The sequence below is a fragment of the Schistocerca cancellata genome, chromosome 8 (assembly GCF_023864275.1).
Source record: "Schistocerca cancellata isolate TAMUIC-IGC-003103 chromosome 8, iqSchCanc2.1, whole genome shotgun sequence".
NCBI lineage: Eukaryota > Metazoa > Arthropoda > Insecta > Orthoptera > Acrididae > Schistocerca > Schistocerca cancellata.
Genome location: NC_064633.1, coordinates 507,825,746 through 507,845,519, shown reverse-complemented (window position 1 = coordinate 507,845,519; position 19,774 = coordinate 507,825,746). Strand labels below are relative to the sequence as shown.

Here is a 19,774-nt window from a genome sequence, read left to right as displayed (position 1 = left end):
CTTTTACATACAGATAGAATGTATGTACGTAAATTGAAAGTATAATTCTGTACCGTTTAAAGTAAATTATTTGACGTAAATTCTCGCTTAACATATTTCAGTCTCGTATGTAGAAAGACCTTAAAACAAACGGCATCCAGAAGAGGGTATGGAAAATTTACTTTTACATACAGATAGAATGTATGTACGTCAAATCGAACAACGTAAGATAGGGAGCTTTATGCAAGAAGTGTGTTAATACATTATTTTAGCCTCACTAGCCTTGTATCTACGGTCCCATCTGAGACGCTTGCGTATTACAAACCTCCTGAGACAATGAGAGGTCACGTACTCGCATTGGGAAAACATTCGAAGTTGTCTTCCATAATATACAAATCTTCGGTCAAGTGCAACAGTTTCTTCACAACTAACGTGCTTTCTGATTCAGTGAACAAATGTTGATCTGTGGCAGTTGCAATAAAATGTCATCCGCAATGAGATATGTTGAAAGTGTACTTCATAGCGTTCTCATTTCTCTTTCTCCTACCATTCCGAGACTTAGGTACATACTGAAGAAACAATGATTTTACGATTCCTACTTTCAGGTGGGAAGTACTTTCTGTTTATGGGCTTCATCTATCACCGCTAATCTAACACATAAACTCGATTTTTGCAACGAACTAACTTCTATCTCCGAAAAACTGTGCATACGAGTTGAATTAACCAGATTACTCAAGACTATTTTCCTTTGCACAAATCTGTAGCTTCTACATGGCTCACTATAGCATTGGGATTCGTCTTCGGGTGGGAGATTATCCTCATTGCGATTGATTACACTGAGAAAGGAATGAGACAAGGAGGAATCGGTTGTCTTAACTGAAACATGGTCCACGTTCCACAATAGGGATTTGTTGAGGTGAATAGCGTTCGATCTGTTTCCAGTTAGATAGAGACTTACAATCAAAATCATGTAGCATCACCTTTATTTCAGAAAATGGGACTGTAATGCAGATTCAGCTAGAAATCCACCGATGGAAAGCGTCCTACTTTAATGACGTCGGCTTCGATGGGACGTTATACAGTGAAGATACTTTCCTTCAATTTTATTTGGATTGCCCTTCACGTAAGACACATCTGCTGTGACCTGTCGACATTCCTCATAACATCTGTAATACTAACAACATCGATTGTGGCAATAAAACAGTGCTGGATAATCAAAAGTAGGCTCATTTTCAGATGAGAACAGTCTCCAGGTAATCAGTAAATCATCTTCCCCTCAGACCTCTGGTTTCTGGTGACCGTGCGGTGGCAGGAATCACCCACAAACCCGGGTGGAAATATCGTCCATCTTACTTACTAACTGGCTACCTTAGTTTATTAAAGAATTGATTATGCTCTCTTTAATTACTTTTCTTTCTTTTTAGTGACTCACTTTCTTACTTCACTAATTTTCTGTTTAATCAGGTTGTGCTACTTAATTCATAAAACTAGCATCCTAAGAAAATGAAAACATTTTTGAATTATGCAGACTGGTAAAAAGTCTTTTGAATGCACCTTAAACAATTATCACTTATTAAGGCATGTAACAGATTTAGAGCGCTATCACCTCTCACTTATACGCTTTCAAGCAATGAAAGTCGGGGGAGTATGTGCCCTGTAATGATACCTTTGAAAGGGAAACTTACGAATATGGCATGTGTAGTTTCAGAGAAAACTTTTAACAGTTGATTGGATTTCACTCTCAGAGATGCCTAAGAGATAATATACAGGGAACTAAAGGTTATTTACAACTTTCACAGTACCCGACGGTGGTTATCATCGTCTGAGGACATAAAAGGGAAGAAATAAATGAGAAGTCAGGAAGACAGAGTTGTAGCCTGTCCCCTGTCAGGGGGTAAAGCAGGAGGTTAGTGACGCCAGTAAATGGAATAAGAAAACGAGGTGGCACTACTGTAGGATGACAAACAATAAACGGGATGATCACGAGCCGCACGTGACTCAATACCCTCTGACTCAAAGTTGAAATATTACAAGTTTTGGCTGGATTCATTGTCTAGGTGCTGGGATACGTAGTTGCCGCATTACAAGCCAAATACTGCTGAATTTGCGGTATACAATGTGAATATACAAATTAATCGAATGGTCGTAGGTTCCTATCACTCGGCTATTGCGAATTTCGAATGTTATATAGAAATTCATAAATGAAAGATTGTAATTAAATAAATTCCGCATGTACTATTTTAACGACTCTAAATGAAGGATACGGTAGCAGAAGTACCTTTAAGAATGCTCTTTATTGCTGTAAAGCACTTATTGGTGTCGATGGCACAGCAATTAAATAAAATATATGTTGAACAACAGGAAAACGATAGATTCTTATTTCTCATAATTAGCTACAAACAGCAACATAGCTCGTGAGATATTCATATCTAAACGCATACTACGTCTTCACTGCAGAAGCCACGAAAGTCTCACAAGTACACAAGTCGGCACTACTAAATATTTCTATCTCCTGTAAACTGCTCCACTCTCCAAATCTTTCCCGCGACCGTGCGCGCGTCGCGTCGTACCATCCAGGAACCTCTCGTTTCCTCTCCCGTACTGTTCAGAACTCTCGTGTCCCCTCTCAAAACGATTCTCTACCCCACTTCCATACGGTCTCTCCACGTGTCCTTCTTGGAACGATCGCAGTGATTGGCTAGAGTGCTCCTGCCTTGTCTCCAAGCCAACGAACACTCACAAACGTAATGAAACACATTCGAAATCTGGATTTACATTTAAATAACTAGGAATTAAATAAATATTCCTACGGCTGGACCATAAACCCGCTCTAACCCACATTATGAAATACATAGACAATTAAATAAACATATGTTAAAAGAATAGAGGCAAAGTAGGTCAGTGGCCTAATGTCTCTGTGCTTTCTAAAACACAATTAATATTTGACCAATTTCTTTAAGAATAGTATATTTCGGATATAAACAAAGACACAGACGAAAAAATATATTTATAAGCATGCTGCTACCGTTTCTTCGTGTAACTGTGGAATGCTTATGGCCTGATATGATTAATAGTAATCTGCCACTTTGACCTCCAATAAGTCATGTACTATTCAGGTTACATGCCTGTTATTCATACCAATTTAAGTTTACACTAACAGCTTTCTAAATACACATCGATCGACAAAATCGGATTAACCGGTTAGATTTTGGAAAATTCGTTGCTGGGTGTTACTTGTATAATTTACAGTCAGATACTGAACTTTAAACTAATAAAGATATTGAAAATCTGATTACACCATCAGAATCGACGTGCAATTAATGGTAGTGTACATGTTTCTTTTTGAGGTATCATGATTCCTATGGCTGTTATTAATTTCTACATGAACTGTGAAATGTCTGCTATTGTTATTTGGCACTCCCTTCATCGACACAAAGTACCTTCTGCGACAAAGCATTAACATTTAATTCCCAGCCACGTGGCCTGGACTACCCTCTGGGGCTACCGCTTCTGATCTGGCTAACGTACGGCACCACCTGGTCGTTGACGAGCCCTGGCTTGCCAAGCGGCCCTTGTGGCCATGCCAACTCTGAACTTAGAATATTTTCAGGGCGCCACAACTCGCCCGTTACCTCACAAGCTACTTGCTCAATTTCTGAAGCACTTTCTCTTCAATAAACCATACAATATTTTTTAAACTAATTATCTGTTGGCCTGTACGTGGATATCATACCTTCATATTTCCATCCAATTCAGATAATTCCTTTGCTGTGCATCCTTTTCTTTCCTCTCTCTCTCTCTTTGTCTTAGAGCATATAACCTGCATATTTGTTAACAAATTTTCCTTTATCAGAAACACATCGTCAACAAGCATTTTTATATCCCGCCTATATCGTCCATTGCCAGTTATTTTGATGCCCAAGCAGCAAAACTCATCTACCTTTTTTAGTGTTCGCTTTCCTAATCTAATTCCCTCAGCATCGCCTGAATTACTTCCTCTACAATGCATTAGATTTTTTTTTACTTTTATTGATGTTCATATTACGGCTTCCTTCGAAAACACGATCGCTTCCAATTAATTGCTCTTCAAACTCCTTTGCTGTCCTTGACAGTAATAAAGTGTCACTGGCAATCCTCAAAAATTTTCTCCCTTCTGCCTCAAAATTTTTTCCACGGTTTCCTTTTTAGATTTCTCGATGTACAGACTGAATAAAGAAGGGGACAGGATACAACTATGTCTTACTGCCTACTCATTTATTTCTTCCCTTTTATGTCCTCCGACGTTGATAACCTCCGTACGGTACTGTACAAGTTGTTAATAACCTTTAACTCCCTGTATCGTATCTCTAAGGCATCTCTGAGAGTGAAATCCAGTCAATTTGTTACAAGTTTTCTCTGAAGCTACAAATGTCAAATTAGTAAGTTTCCCTTTCAAAGGTATCATTACAGGACACATACTGTCCCGACGTTCATTGCTTGAAAGCGTGTAAATGAGAGGTGATAGCGCTCTAAATCTGTCACATACAAGTGATAATTGTTTAAGGTACATTCTAAAGACTTTTAAGTCTGCATAATTCAAAAGTATTTTCCTTTTCTTAGGATGCTCGTTATATGAATTAAGCAGCACGACATGTTTAAACAGAAATTAGTGAAGTAAGAAAGTGAGTCATTAAAAAGAAAGAAAAGTAATTAAAGAGAGCATAATCATTTCTTTAATAAACTTAGGTAGCCAGTTAGTAAGTAAGATGGACGATACTGTCACCTGGGTCTGTGGGTGATTTCTGCCACCGCACGGTCACAAGAAACCAAAGGTCTGAGAGGAAGATGATTTACTGATTACCTGGAGACTGTTCTCATCTGAAAATGAGCCTACTTTTGATTATCCAGCACTGTTTTATTGCCACGATCGGTTTTGTTAGTATTACAGATGATATGAGGAATGTTGACAGGTCACAGCAGATGTGTCTTACGTGAAGGGCAATCCAAAGAAAATTGAAGGAAAGTATGTTGACTGTATAACGTCCCATCGAAGCCGACGTCATTAAAGTAAGAGGCTTTCGATCGGTGGGTTTCTAGCTGAATCTGCATTACAGTCCCATTTTCTGAAATAAAGGTAATGCTACATGATTTTGACCGTAAATCTCTATCAAACTGGAAACAGATCGAAAGCTATTCACCTCTACTAATCTCTATTGTGTTACTTGGATCATGTTCAATCTGCATTGCAGTCACATTTTCTGAAATAAAGGTGATGCTACATGAGTTTGATTGTAAGTCTCTATTTAACTGGAAACAGATCGAACGCTATTCACCTCAACAAATCCCTATTCTGGAACGTGGATCATGTTTCAGTTAAGATAACCGATTGCTCCTTGTCTGATTCCTTTCTCAGTGTAAGCATTCGCAATGAGGATAACCTCCCACCCGAAGACGAATCCCCATGCTATAGTGAGCCATGTAGAAGCTACAGACATGTGCAGAGGAAAATAGTCTCGAGTAATCTGGTTAATTCAACTCCTATGCACAGTTTTTCGGAGATAGAAGTTGATTGGTTGCAAAAATCGAGTTTATGTGTTAGATTAGCGGTGATAGATGAAGCCCATAAACAGAAAGTACTTCCCACTTGAAAGTAGGAATCGTTAAATCGTTGTTTCTTCAGTATTTACCTAAGTCTCGGAATGCTAGGAGAAAGAGAAATGAGAACGCTCTGAAGTACATTTTCAACATATCTCATTGCTGATGACATGTTATTACAAATGTCACAGATCAACATTTGCTCACTGAATCAGAAAGCAAGTTTGTTGTGAAGAAACTATTGCACATGACCGAAGATTTGTATAATATGGAAGACAACTTCGAAAGTTATCCCAATGCGAGTGCGCGACCTTTCATTGTCTCAGCAGGTTTGGATTACGCAAACTTCTCAGATGGGACCGCAGATAGAAGGCTAGCGAGGCTGGTGACATGGAAATAATAACGAACTAAAAAGAAATAATCACACACCTCTTGAATACAGCTCCCTATCTTACGTTGTTCGTTTTGACGTACATACATTCTATCTGTATGTAAAAGTAAATTTTCCATACACTCTCCTGGATGTCGTTTGATTTAAGGTCTTTCTACATACGAGACTGAAGTATGTTAAGCGAGAAGTTATATTTAATAATATGCTTTAAACGGTACAGAATTATACTTTCAATTTGACATGTTAATTTGTTGTTGCTAGGAAAAATGGATTTTGACATTAGGGTGATAAAGAAAGACTGGTTCAAGATGTGCTACATTAATATTTATTTATCAGATGTACAGAATTAACAGACCACTTTCTTAAATTTAGACTTGTCCACTTCAGTGTGATTACTGACAACGTCCCATATCAGCTCCATCAGCTCGTCGCTAGGTTCCTTGACAGTTGTGAAGATTTGAGCCATTTCTGTAACAGAAACGTTTGCGTTACGCAATTTTGCACCGCCGAATTGTCGGACAGGATTAAAAGTATCATGAATATTTACAGAATATGCAAATGCTGCAAAATATCGTAGATTTCCTTACTACAACTGAATTTAATGAATAAGCTTTCAGACTGAAGTTACTGCCGGGTAGAACACACTAGAATAACTCAATAATGCTTTCCAACAATTCAGCTAAATTATACCACAACGTTTGTGGAAGTTAGAAATCATTAACTGAAAATAGGCTTGGAAGTTAAAAAGTAGAACTTAAATCTTAACGTCTTGTTGACGACAAGTTTATAAGAGTCCGAGCACAAGCACGGTCAGGGGATGAAATGAAACGTAATCGGAAGAGTCTGTTTCGAATTAATTATTTCCGGAATTTGCTGTAAGAGATTTAGGGAGTTCTAAATGACCATAATATGAATGGAAGGATGTCGGTTTGATCCAGCATGCTAGCAGAAGAGTGTCCATATTGTTTCCGCTGCTCCTCTTCGTCAGTGAAACTGGTCGGAAGATCAATTCCGAATGTGACATGACAGTATTAACAAAATCATGAGGCAAGAGACACTTCCTACCGAGTATGTGCTACAACTTGAAATAGTGTTACTACTATACTTAGTTTAAATGCGGATAACTTCAGCACGCAGTAACAATAATACACAGTTTGGCTCATCATGGGATACATATATGTAAGTTCATGGACTTGTTGTTTGGTAGTGTTCGTCTGTATGGAAATGAGAAAAATATACTGTATTGCAAATACAGGTTTAAACATTGAGTAGTGAGTCGAACACAGAATCACTCGAGCAATCTTTTTTTCCATTCACCCTCACACACCGAAATGAGAAACTATCGTCATTGCTCGATCATGACCCACAAAAAAAATCCCAGAGGTTGTTAGAGGTAGTAGATGACAGAGACTAACCATATCCGAGAAAGCAGTAGTGGTCCATGATGAAGTCCTCGTGCGAGTACACTACATTGTATGGTCCGCTCAGTAGAGATTCCCCTGGAAAGAGAAGAAGATACGTATCAACTTATACACATGTCTACAGATCGTGCCAGTTCGAATTACTGTTCGCTGCAACACCTATGTCTAGCTCCTCCAGAGGAATAAGATAAAGAAAAATTAGTTTGTTCAGCTGTAAGAGTAATGCGTGTGCCCTCTTCTACCAACAAAAATATGCCTCTACACGTGTGTGAGAAAACTAGCTTTCTCATTTTGGAAGTATGAATTTGCACTTACAAACGCCATCATAGACCTTGTCCAGCTTGTTTCCAGTGACTGACACATAGCTGTTCAGAGGAAATCTGAAAAAAAAAGAGAACAGTATAAGTAAGTTGAATGTTTATACCTTCCTCATGCGTATTGTACTGATATTCGCTGTGCTAAAATCAGGAAATGTTTGTAGGGTGCAGCGTTTTCGTTGAAATCGGCACTAACGATTTCCGAAGTCGTTCCAGCCAGTGCTGCACACAACCCGTGTTGTATTCCTTTTTGTATGATCGTTATAATGTGTTTACGAATTTACGAAGCGAATGAAGAATTATATCATATCTCGTGCAATTTTCATGGTGAGGTAGCGATACAGCGGTTATCACTTACTGAAACTTCGTGACAGCGTAAAATTGCACCCTGGACTGGATCAGAAATTCGAAATCTTTTGCTTCGCAAGTAATCCTCTAAGGAACAGAGGTAGACGACAGTTAGTAAATCATATTAAAAATATACGGAAGGAAAAGTCTTACAAAGTGAAGAACGCTTGCAAATAAAACATCAGAAGAATGAAGATACATTACTATCCAACATTTTACAATTTATTATCATCTATCACTGAAATGAATATTCGGATAAAGTCACAAAGTATGTGTTCTGCTTTTTCCAAGCAGCTGCATTACAGGTGTAAAGATTGAAAAGTCTGGGAGAAGACCAATTCAGTCTTTCAAGACTTCACATATTTCGGAATATTTTTAGACATTTTCTGGAGTCAATGGAAGCAGTAGACCTTCTAGCAAAGTATACTTCGAAAGTCATAAGTGTCATCCTTTCCCTGACCAGAAATACTTACAATGCAGGCTGTTCCATAGGAACATAATGACAAGAGCTCAAATACCGAAAGTATGTTAAACATCAATATGCAGTGCCCTTGTGAAAGGATTGCCTCGTTCTTATTGCTGATGTTTAACTTGCGATTAGCTGCATATTCCTTACAATATAACTTCAAACCTCTGAGCGAACTAGAAAATAAAATACCCAGACTAAAAATATCTGATAGATTAAAACTTTTAATACACAAACTGGAACTTCCTGACACATTATAATTGTTTATACACAGACTGTACTACACCGCAGCTACTACAAAATATGTGGAGTGATTTCAAAGTATGACATTCATCAAGTAACAGTAATATTTGGCCAATCCTACAGGGGTAGATGTATATCTCGGTAGCGTCTAAAACCCTTTTTTAATTTAAAATGACTTTATTACGTTGAAGGAATAACTGTCAACATGTGGTTCAATACATCCGGTGTCACAGAAATTATTTACATTGGTACAGATTTCTATCTCCATTGCTTCCATTGGAATGCATTATTTTCCGTCATTAACGAATGAAGCTCACCCAAGAAAAGAGGTTAATTGTCCCTTATTTACCGTGGTCCAACAAAAAAGTGGTTCAAATGGCTCTGAGCACTATGGGACTTAACAAGTCCCCTAGAACTTAGAAGTACTTAAACCTAATAACCTAAGGACATCACACAACACCCAGTCATCACGAGGCAGAGAAAATCCATGACCCCGCCGGGAATCGAACCGGGGAACCCGGCGTGGGAAGCGAGAACGCTACCGCACGACCACGAGCAGCGGACCCGCGATCCAACACAATCCAACCATTGTAACCAGTGTACATACGATATTTATCTTACAGCAGGTTAGCCTAGTAACTTACAGAGGCGCTTTGCTGAAGTTGCCAGTGAGGTACATCTCGGTGTCGCTCTCCCCAGGCGACTGGACGTACGTGACACAACCCAGGTCAAACAGGCCGGGTACCTGGTACTGGTATTGTTGGTACCACGGCTTCTCCTCCTATGGTTCCACAGCGGAGCTTGTAAGTACAGTGTTCACAGCATGTGACGATAACTATTGTAGTGTACAAATTGGAGGGTTTAGACGCTGATCCAATGAACTATATAGCCGTAATGTTAAAGACTAAAATAACCTTCACCGCAAGTTGATTAGAGGTTAAAACCAAACTCAACAGACAAAAATTGGGAAGAATTTAACTACGCCAATACAACTGAAGTATATGTACATATGTAACATTACAGAAAGGTTGAGGAATACGTTACGCTGCCTCTGGTTGGAGTATCATATATATAAAGAAAATCTTAATTTGAGTAACAAATTGCTATCAGTTCAGTGAAGTTTCTGACTTTAAGGTTTTAGTTAGTTCTGTTACGGGGATGATTTCTCAGAATACGTTTCCCTAATTTACAGCAATTACTTTTCTACTGTCATATGTAAACTACGAATCTTATTTCCTCCTGCCATAAAGACACTAAAAGACTACTCTTAAGAAGATGGCAAGTAATCATAAATACAATATATGTAAGTTTGTATGTTACCCTTTCTCTGCTGCTGCTAACTTACGGTAGTCATGTAGAACTTCTCAGTGGAGGCAGCTGGCAGTACACAGCCCACACTCTCTGTGGAAGCACCCTCCGCCAGCAAGGGCAGCACCAGGAGTAGCAGCGAAAACATCTGTCGGCAAAGGCAACGCTCACTGTTTATCGAAATTGCTGGAATATATAAGATAAACATGGTGATTCAGCTGTCCCTACCTATGGGTTATATGAAAGCCACAACGCCTTCGAAAAGTACACTCGAGACACTCTTACTCCCTCACTTGCTACGATCAAACTGTTATTCCTACGGGAAAATTGCGCAACACATTTTTGTAGGAAATTTAATGCAGGTAAATTTTCTGTTGTGATCCGCTTCCGCTGGTAGACACAGTTTTTGAGTTACTAAAAAGAAACGGCAGTCAAACGTCACTTTTGTACGTATTTCCCGAATAAATCGAAAAATACGGCCTCTAACGAAAACGTATCCCTTTTTCATGTAAGTATATTCGCGTTTCTACAAAAAGATCCTGTTTCTTTGGGTGTAGGACTATTATTTTGAACGTAGCGAGCAAAAGAATATGAAAACTGGCAAGTGATATTCGAAGGCGCTACAGGTTACATAAAACTCATGGGTAGGGGCAGCTGAATCATTCCGTGTATGTTATAATTTTAGCATTTGTCATTACGTAAGAAAATAAGCTGTTCGTTGCTCCAAGTAAAAACAAATATTATAGTTTATGATGCCTGGAATACCCACAAATAACGTCTCGAATAAATCCATACTGGAAGGACGTGGATAATATATTCACACAACAAGTGATTAAAATTAGATTAATGTCGCCGTAGTGCGTGTTTCAGCATTTACTACCTGTCCGTCTGAAAGTCACGAACGCCACACAGAAACCCTCGCCAATATGTCGCTGCTTACATACCTGCATCGGGATCGCGCTACGTTGCGTATATCCTGTAGCAATGCCCTCAAACTGAAACTTTTGATAGCCTGTAGCCTATCTGGGCGTAACCATTCACGTGTTGCGAAAATAAAGATTATATAGATACATAAGAAAAATTTCAAATTTTATTACACTACTGGCCATTAAAATTGCTACACCACGAAGATGGCGTGCTACAGACGCGAAATTTAAGCTACAGGAAGAAGATGCTGTGATATGCAAATGATTGTCTTTTCAGAGAATTCATACAAGGTTCTTGCCGGTGGCGACACCTACAACGTCCTGACATGAGGAAAGTTTCCAACCGATTTCTCATACACAAACAGAAGTTGACCGGCTTTGCCTAGTGAAACGTTGTTGTGATGCCTCGTGTAAGGAGGAGAAATGCGTACCATCACGTTTCCGACTTTGATAAAGGTCGGATTGTAGCCTATCGCGATTGCGGTTTATCGTATCGCGGCATTGCCGCTCGCGTTGGTCGAGATCCAATGACTGTTAGCAGAATACGGAATCGGTGGGTTCAGGAGGGTAATACGGAACGCCGTGATGGATCCCAACGGCATCGTATCACTAGCAGTCTAGGTGACAGGCATCTTATCCCCACGGCTGTAACGGATCGTGCAGCCACCTCTCGATCCCTGAGTCAACAGATGGGGACGTTTGCAAGACAACAACCATCTGCACGAACAGTTCGACGACGTTTGCAGCAGCATGGACTATCAGCTCGGAGACCACGGCTGAGGTTACCCTTGACGCTGCATCACAGACAGGAGCGCCTGCGATGGTGTACTCAACGACAAACCTGTGTGCACGAATGGCAAAACGTCATTTTTTCTAATGAATCCAGGTTCTGTTTACAGGATCATCTGTGTTTGGCGACGTGGCGCTGAACGCACATTGGGAGCCTGTATTCGTCACCGCCGTATCACCCGAAGTGATGGTATGGGGTGCCATTGGTTACACGTCTCGGTCACCTCTTGTTCGCATTGATGGCACTTTGAACAGTGGAAGTTACATTTCAGATGTCTTAGGACCCGTGGCTCGACTGCTGCCCTGGCCAACACATTCTTCAGATCTCTCACCAACTGAAAACGTCTGGTCGATGGTGGCCGAGCAACTGGCACGTCGCAATACGCCAGTCACTACTCTTAATAAACTGTGGTATCGTGTTGAAGCTGCATGGGCAGCTGTACCTGTACACGCCATCCAAGCTCTATTTGACTCAATGCCTAGGCGTATTGAGGCCGTTATTACGGCCAGAGGTGGTGGTCCTGGGTACTGATTTCTCAGGATCTATGCACCCAAATTGCGTGAAAATGTAATCACATGTCAGTTCTAGTATAATATACTGTATTTGTCCAATGAATATCCGCGTATCATCTGCATTTCGTCTTGGTGTAGCAATTTTAATGGCCAGTAGTGTAGATTAAGAAGGTCAACACGGGATGAAAGTACAGCCGTCTTATCTGCGATAAGGGAACGCTCTGCTAATTCAGTAACGAGCTAAAAAACGAAACTGAGAAGAGACAGTACGCTGGTAAACATGAGTCACTACGTATTTAGCCAAGAGGTTTCATATGGCATTCTGAGTCTATGAAACCACTGGACACATTATGGTTGTCAGAGCGGGTACTGGAACATCCCATTCTTATACGCAGAGCTTGAAACGTCTCTGTTCGTCACATGTAAGACGGATCGACACTGAACCGTAGCTCTGGTTGTGGAGCTTTCTCCGTCGACAATGCAAAGCCCATTGCTGAGGGGTGGACGGAAGGTACTGAAGTCATTGCACAACTGTCCTCTGCCCACAAACTACAAAAGCTGCAGACCCGTTAAATGCTCTCGTTGGCTTAAGAGAAGCAACCTTTTGTAATACAGTATTCGTTACATTTCACTGTGTTCTGGAGGGAATATGTCGTGGCTGGTCTTAACCTAAACATGTCGCGTTTTACGAGCAGCAGTCTTAAATGTTATGTAATAATTCCACCACCGAGGAAAAAGTTGTTGTAGAGAATTAGAAATACCGATAAATTGAATTAATTTCGTTGAAATGAAATAAATGCAGCCATTGTAGTTGAAAGCTGTGAACGTGTAATGACATGAAATGAAATCAGCGGCAGGTCTTCCGAAATGCTGGTTCTGAGTATCAGTTTGACACTATTTTCATTAGTTACGACATCTTCATTACACTGGAGTTTAATATTTTCTGAACGCACTTTGTTATATCAGTTTATACCAGTGGATTTGATTCTATAGATTTTTCGTGTCATTGAACCCAGTTCACTGTGTCCTGAAATAATGGTATTGGTTAGACACTACAGCAGTAAACGCTAATCTCGCAGTCTGCATTGTTAGAAGGAACAAAGAACTTCAGTGAAGCGTGACCTTATTGATATAACTGATATAGCAGTCGCTCTCAATTCCAACGTCCTGAAGCCGGTCTGATCGGCGAGAATTTATTCCACGAGGTTCTGTCCACGCACATTAATTATACACGTTCAGAAAACGGCCCATCACACTTCATGAACACTGTGCAGACCACCGAATTTATCAAACGCATAGTTGGATGGCATCTTGTCCATCATTATTCTCGAGGAGCAACAGTGATAATATGCTATGGAATCTCATAAAGAAAACCACGAATGGAAGAAGCCTCCTCATACGTTTCCAGGCTCTGACGTTTACTGATTCCGATTACGGAACATATGGGCTTGAACATCGTTCCTTAGTTTAGCAATGTGTATAGGGGGAAAATAACTAGACACCTTAATTAGAATAATTCTTGCTGTTTCCTAACTTCCTTTTTAATATGCTGAATGTATTGTGAATAGTCGTTGTGAAGTTTTTTTTATGTTGATACTTTTTTGTTTTACATATTTCGCCTCTAACTAGAATTATCTTAAATCTACAAAGCAAAAATCCTGGAAGGAAGCGGCTCCCAGTCTATTGAACATGTTTCGGAGACACCTAAAACAGGTCACATATTTAGACTCACGTGCTGGTTATTTAATGTTCGTAGTTATTACTATATACTGCTAAATGGTTCATCTGGTGCTCAAATCTGGTGAAGAGACTGACTATCCAACTGCTTCCACGGGCACTTCCAGGGGAAGCAAAAATTTGTGGCCGAAAATAAAAATTTTATACGCAGTCGTAATCTACTTATAAGAGGAATAATCTTGCATTAAGGGCTTAACTGACTGAGTCAAATAAAAAGTTATAAAATGTGTTTATGTCTCGAGGCGACGTAACACACGGCGCGTAGATTACTCAGACGAAATTCATCCAGTATTTGTGATATCAGAATACTTATTAATTTCCAACAAACTTTATGTATTACTTAATTCTTTTTCTTGCTGACATTCCCTGGAAAACGAGCGAAGGAAGAAAGTTTTCGCTTTCTACATTTCCGCCACTGGTGTGCTAAAACAGCAGCCTCAGCATGATGTTTTATTTTTTCCTTCTTTATCACTACCTGTACTCGCAACACATTTTGCAGATGGTATCCACATGTACCAAGGAATGCAGCAGACATGTGCTATCATTATGCGATTTATGGTTTAGGAGATATGACAATTTATGTCTAGGAGTTAGTGTCCTTAAACAGTCGGCAGTCGGATTTACTAGTTGTGAAATTTTCTCCTTTGCAAACATTAACTATCACACGGTAAATAGGTATAGATAATTGGAGTTAACTCATCTAGATAACAGGTAACCCCCGTGTTTATAATTATTAATTAATATTCACTTTCTACAGGTCAATAATAGAAGCAGTATGTGTTAGATGTTTCGCTACTTACAGCTGTTCCGTGTGGAATGTCGTTATGAGAAAATCCAGAACTGCGTCTCCCTTAAATACGATTCCGTTCAAGGACACCTGGAAGCGAACTTTTATCAGAGACACCTATGTACGCTGTGAAAGGAGTAGACAAAGTGATACTTAATTACTTCTTAATATGTTGACCCAGCTGCTAATCTGCTGAACACACAACGACACGTGACACATGTGGCAACTTTCTTATTTTCGCACATATGAATGTCGAATACAAAAGCGAGTCATGTTAAATAATTTAACGTGCCAATGACAAGGTTACATTTGATTATTATTTCTTATGTAACTGAAAATTAGTAAAATACATGTAGTTTGAACGATAATCAACGTAGTTTTTCTAACTAACGAAGGTTTTCTTGAAAGAAAAATCTGTTTACTACACAGAATAATAAATGCATTGAGTTATATTTCATATCTCTCTTCATCTTAATATAGAACAGATATGTGGAGATTCCTATTTGATGACAATTGGGACATTGTGTAGAGCATGTTCCAGTAACTAACATTCCGTCTGCTTATCCTGGATAGCTTCTTCAGAGACCACAATGCTAGATGGTTTTCAGACTTTAACAAGATCGACCAACCGAGCTTAAATAGAATAGAAAAACTGAAATCTGACATATTGTGGGGCTTAGTGTTAGATAACGCAAATAGTTCTAACTCTTCTACAGTACAAGCTCCGTAATACACCTCGACGCCCCTCTGAGGTCGTTGGCAGAGGTTGTACTGCGTCACGAATCTTCCCCCGCGTGCATCATGTGAGCAGTTCGGTTTGATGACCTTTTTAAGACTGAAAATCAATTAATTTCGTCTTTATAGTCTTAGACAAAGTGTGCAGTAAGAGAAAAGGACACTGATACATGCCGTGCCATATACCGTAATATTAAGCCAATAATACAGGAACCATCAAGAATGAAAGAACGAAAGCTTGAACACTAGCTTCTAATACAGCCTTCTCTCCAGTGAACTGCCTATCGTTCGTACTGGTGAACCGACCTATGGTAGTTTCCCACCAAACTAGAATTCTAGTAGCCCTGATACTTTTTTAGCATCACTTACATCTCCTGATCAATGTGCTCAACAACATGACTAAAATATTTGGGTATAAAATTAAGGTGACTGTTCAAAGTGTTCAAACAGACTACCCCATTGAATTTTGTACACTGCATTGGCTAAAGCTAAATTAATATCTGGGTCCTTCCTTTTGTCCAAGCTTTTACTAGAAAAGTCAGTGAATAATTCCCGAGCCTCCCTTCAGCTGCATCGATTTCGAATCAAAAATGAAATCGGGTATTGTTCGTACAATGTCAATGAACAAACATGCCATATGTCTGTTTTGCTGCTAACAGATGAGGAATCTTATCGGAGAGTTACTTGAAACATTCTTCATCGCTTATTGAGACTTTCAAAAATTGTTTCATTTGACCAGATGTACTGGACAGAAACCAAAATAAAAGTTATCGTTGAATAGACAACAATTGGTGTTCTCTCAAGGCTCCCAAAATGTTCTTGGACGTTAGTTAGCTCATGGTCATTGTTGATTCCTTGCCGTAGTACCTCGTACATTGATTATATTATTAAAATATGTCGTGCTCTAATAAAAATGATTAAAAATTAGTTTTTGAACTACTGAGAGTTAATTGTAAAAGTGGTGTCTGAGATGACTTTTTTCTCTTATTAGAGTTCAGAAAAAAGAAACCCAAGATACGTGCCATTTTCATTAAAAATGTGTTTCATGCTAACACTGTTTTTCATTCATTCTTCATCTAAAACATAGTAAACGAAGTCTCAGCACACCTAACTCTAAATGCTATAAATAACAGTTCTGCTACAATGTCTTGATAAACTAGTCGTTTCACGAAACGATTACGATTTTGTGCTCCTTCTTTTATAATTTAACATTTGGTATTATTTAAGAATTGTTCTCTGGATATCAACCAAGTAACCTAAACTAAATTAAATTCGGTTCATTGGGCGAGAAGAGTTCTTCGGTGAAATTGGCTTAGGAAGCCTACATTCACATTTGATTTATGATAAGCATTTAATTTTCCATAGCTAAAAATGTGTTGCTGTTAACTGATATTCGTACTGTCTGAAGTAAGCAGAAGACTCTGTCGAAGGAGTGACTTACTACAGTAAGGTTCGTGGAAACATTTGATATTCTAGTGGCTTTCCTTTCCAGTACTCGGCAATTATTGCGATTTTCTTACACCGGCTCAGTTCTAGCGGATCGTAACGGGACAGACTGTTCACAGTCAGAACCTGGTTTGTTTGATATCAGGTAGGTTGGTTTGAGATGCACACTGCATGTGATCTTGGCTAAACAATGGATGTGAGGTATGGGTTTCTGAACTGACTGTGTCTCTGCATCGACGCTGGTGATGAAACCTTGAAAACTAATATATAATCAGCTGTGATGTGTCCACGGCAGATTAATTCATAAGGCCTCGCTTAAAGTCGTTGGCGTATCAGTACAAATAGAAAAGGAAGAGGAACATACTAATTGAGTTCTAGCGGCATCCCTCATTGTGTCACAGGAACAGGAATATTAGACAGTCCGGCAAAATTTTGAGCGTTGTTATAACGCATGGACTGAGATTTGAAGTCGTCACTCTCAGTACTGATATTAAGTTGATGCTATAGGTTCATGTCTATAAACAACTAAATTTACGCTTCCGGCTACTAGAACCTTATGTAGAATTACTCCTGTACGATCTCTGTCATTTGCACCCTAATGGTATTTTATTGATTATTTTCCGAACGTAGCTGTTAACAACTTCCCATGATGATTTTCCGAAACAAAACTTTTTGTGTGCTTGGCCCAAATTCTTACAGTAAAATTAATTCGTTTTCAGTCCATACTCCACGAGTGAAGCATTGTGTAAGGAGTAAAATTGTTATACAGTCGTAGACGTAGTTGCTATTGCGCAGCTGAATGAAGGTCAAGGCATATACTTCCATTATCTGTGTTTACACATGGTACTACAAAGTTTTAGGGATGATGGCGGAAGATAAATGTATCAATCTGAGATTATGGACCCTCGTCAGGAAACGACCGAATTGAAAGTTATAAGTGAAAATCGTCTTGATATCACTGACTGCAGTACATGTGCCGGCACTATTCTTACTAACATTGTAGGGGAGGGAGATTTCAGAGGTGGTAGTATGAACCAAAACAAGAAAATAATGTCAGGTAAACAGGGCTCTAAATTATATCCCTTAAGGGCTATGGTCACTTGTTCATCTTCCGTACTATGAAACACGTAACGTCCACCGAACATACCCCCATAGCTCTTGAGATACGCATTTTAAAGCCCACAGTCAATGGATACCCTTTTTTTGGTCCATAACAAGTCCTCCAAAAAATATGGAAGGTAGAGATTTTGCGATAGAAGAAATGTGTCTCTCAGTATCTAAGATGAACATGTGCTCATACCTCTTAAGGTATGAATTTTAGGGTTCATGTTTACTAGGAATATTTTTTCTTCTTTTTTTGGTCCTGACTAACACCTCTGAATGTTGCCTACACTACAATCTAGGAAGCGGAGAGCTTGTTCATAACGAACTATTAAATTTACATTTCTGCTGAACATTGGGACTGTGTCTTTAAGTACTTAATATGTCTAAGTTTCTACAAAGACCGACGGAATACTTAATGAATATTAAGAATGTACAGACAATAAGCAACAATTCTCCAATTACGTTTGTTGCGCTTGTCGCTGAAAACTGCACCTGTCATTTCTGATAATATTCAATTTAAAATCTAGTATCTATTATTATTTAGAGGTTCCATTTTTACATCACGTAAATGCAGTGATTTAACATCCATGTAGATACTTCAGAAAGTAAGTTACACCAGTCGACCATTTCTAGTACCACCGTACAGGAAGGGTGGCTCAATGCCAGAAGAGAGTACATGTGCTGGGTTTCCTGCAGAACTCTGTTAGAGTGACTATTCCACAATCCCAATACCTCATTTCACATATATAATTTATACAATAAAAAGTAGAAGATAAAACATGAAATTCCACATACGCGTAAGTAAAAGGCCAGAGTACAGTTTTGTATGAGGTTATGTTACAAAAAATGCTACAAGTGCCATAAAGTTGCCCACTTTGACGGTATTACAAATACAGAACTGAAAGAGGAGAAGTGCCTAAAACGATAAGTAGCTTATGACATAAAGTAATTACACCTTTATTTACCTTTCTCAGAAGGGAGTAAGCTACTTGTGATTCTATACAATATAATATTGGTATGAAGCAAAACAAAAATAGCTGATTTAGCATATTATCGTCGATATACTCATACTACTAGACTTCTGCTTGCTATAGCGATCGATATAGCTAGCAGAACTCTACTAATACCGCTACTACTGGCCCTGTTTTGATGGGAATCGAGGTAGAATTTTCCTACACATCGGTCAGGGGCCTGGAGGTCGTGTAGTAAATGCTGACACTTGTAACCAAATAAAATAAGTTTGGAAACTAGACGGCAGAAAGGTTTTAATTTAACATCTTGTGTCAAACTGCCGAGTCCCTCAACCATCCATAAAAAGATGGACATACCGAGACAGATGTATATATCCGTGCTCGCAGACAGTCCACTGAAAGTGTGAATACTTATATACCTGCAAATAAATGCTATATCCAATACAAGTATCAATAGGTGGCTCCACGATCCTGCACTGCCGATTCAGCAAGCTATCTGCCCCCTCGGGCGCTAGTCGCAGTGGCTCTCTGTCATCCTGCATGTCACTGAGCACGGTATGCTGAATCTACCATCTATTCCGTATTCGCATTGCGCTAGTGGGAACCGACTAACGCGAGGAGCAGCAGCGAGGCATGATGAAAAACCGGACATCCTTCCGCTGTCGAATTCCGACACATGTTGATAGATGTTTCTCCTTAATTTTATCCATTCTTTGCAG

At 39.3% G+C, this 19,774-nt stretch overlaps 1 protein-coding gene across 1 annotated transcript; it reads right to left on the bottom strand.

Moving 5' to 3' along the window:
- Positions 1-6,253: 6,253 nt before the first annotated feature.
- Positions 6,254-14,839, bottom strand: LOC126094995 (uncharacterized). The gene is made up of 6 exons (XM_049909649.1): positions 14,813-14,839; positions 10,085-10,195; positions 9,384-9,520; positions 7,681-7,745; positions 7,360-7,443; positions 6,254-6,412 (listed from the first exon to the last, which is right to left on the bottom strand). The coding sequence occupies exons 2-6, from the start codon at positions 10,193-10,195 to the stop codon at positions 6,291-6,293; spliced, it is 519 nt and encodes a 172-aa protein (XP_049765606.1). The 5' UTR covers positions 14,813-14,839; the 3' UTR covers positions 6,254-6,290.
- Between the last annotated feature and the right edge of the window lie 4,935 nt (positions 14,840-19,774).

Coding starts and splice junctions, on each gene's coding strand:
- LOC126094995 (XM_049909649.1), bottom strand. CDS start 10,195: ATGTTTTCGCTGCTACTCCTGGTGCTGCCCTTGCTGGCGGAGGGTGCT. Junction 9,521..10,084: donor AGAAGTTCTACATGACTACC/GTAAGTTAGCAG, acceptor GTGGAACCATAG/GAGGAGAAGCCGTGGTACCA. Junction 7,746..9,383: donor AACTTCAGCAAAGCGCCTCT/GTAAGTTACTAG, acceptor TTTTTTTTTCAG/ATTTCCTCTGAACAGCTATG.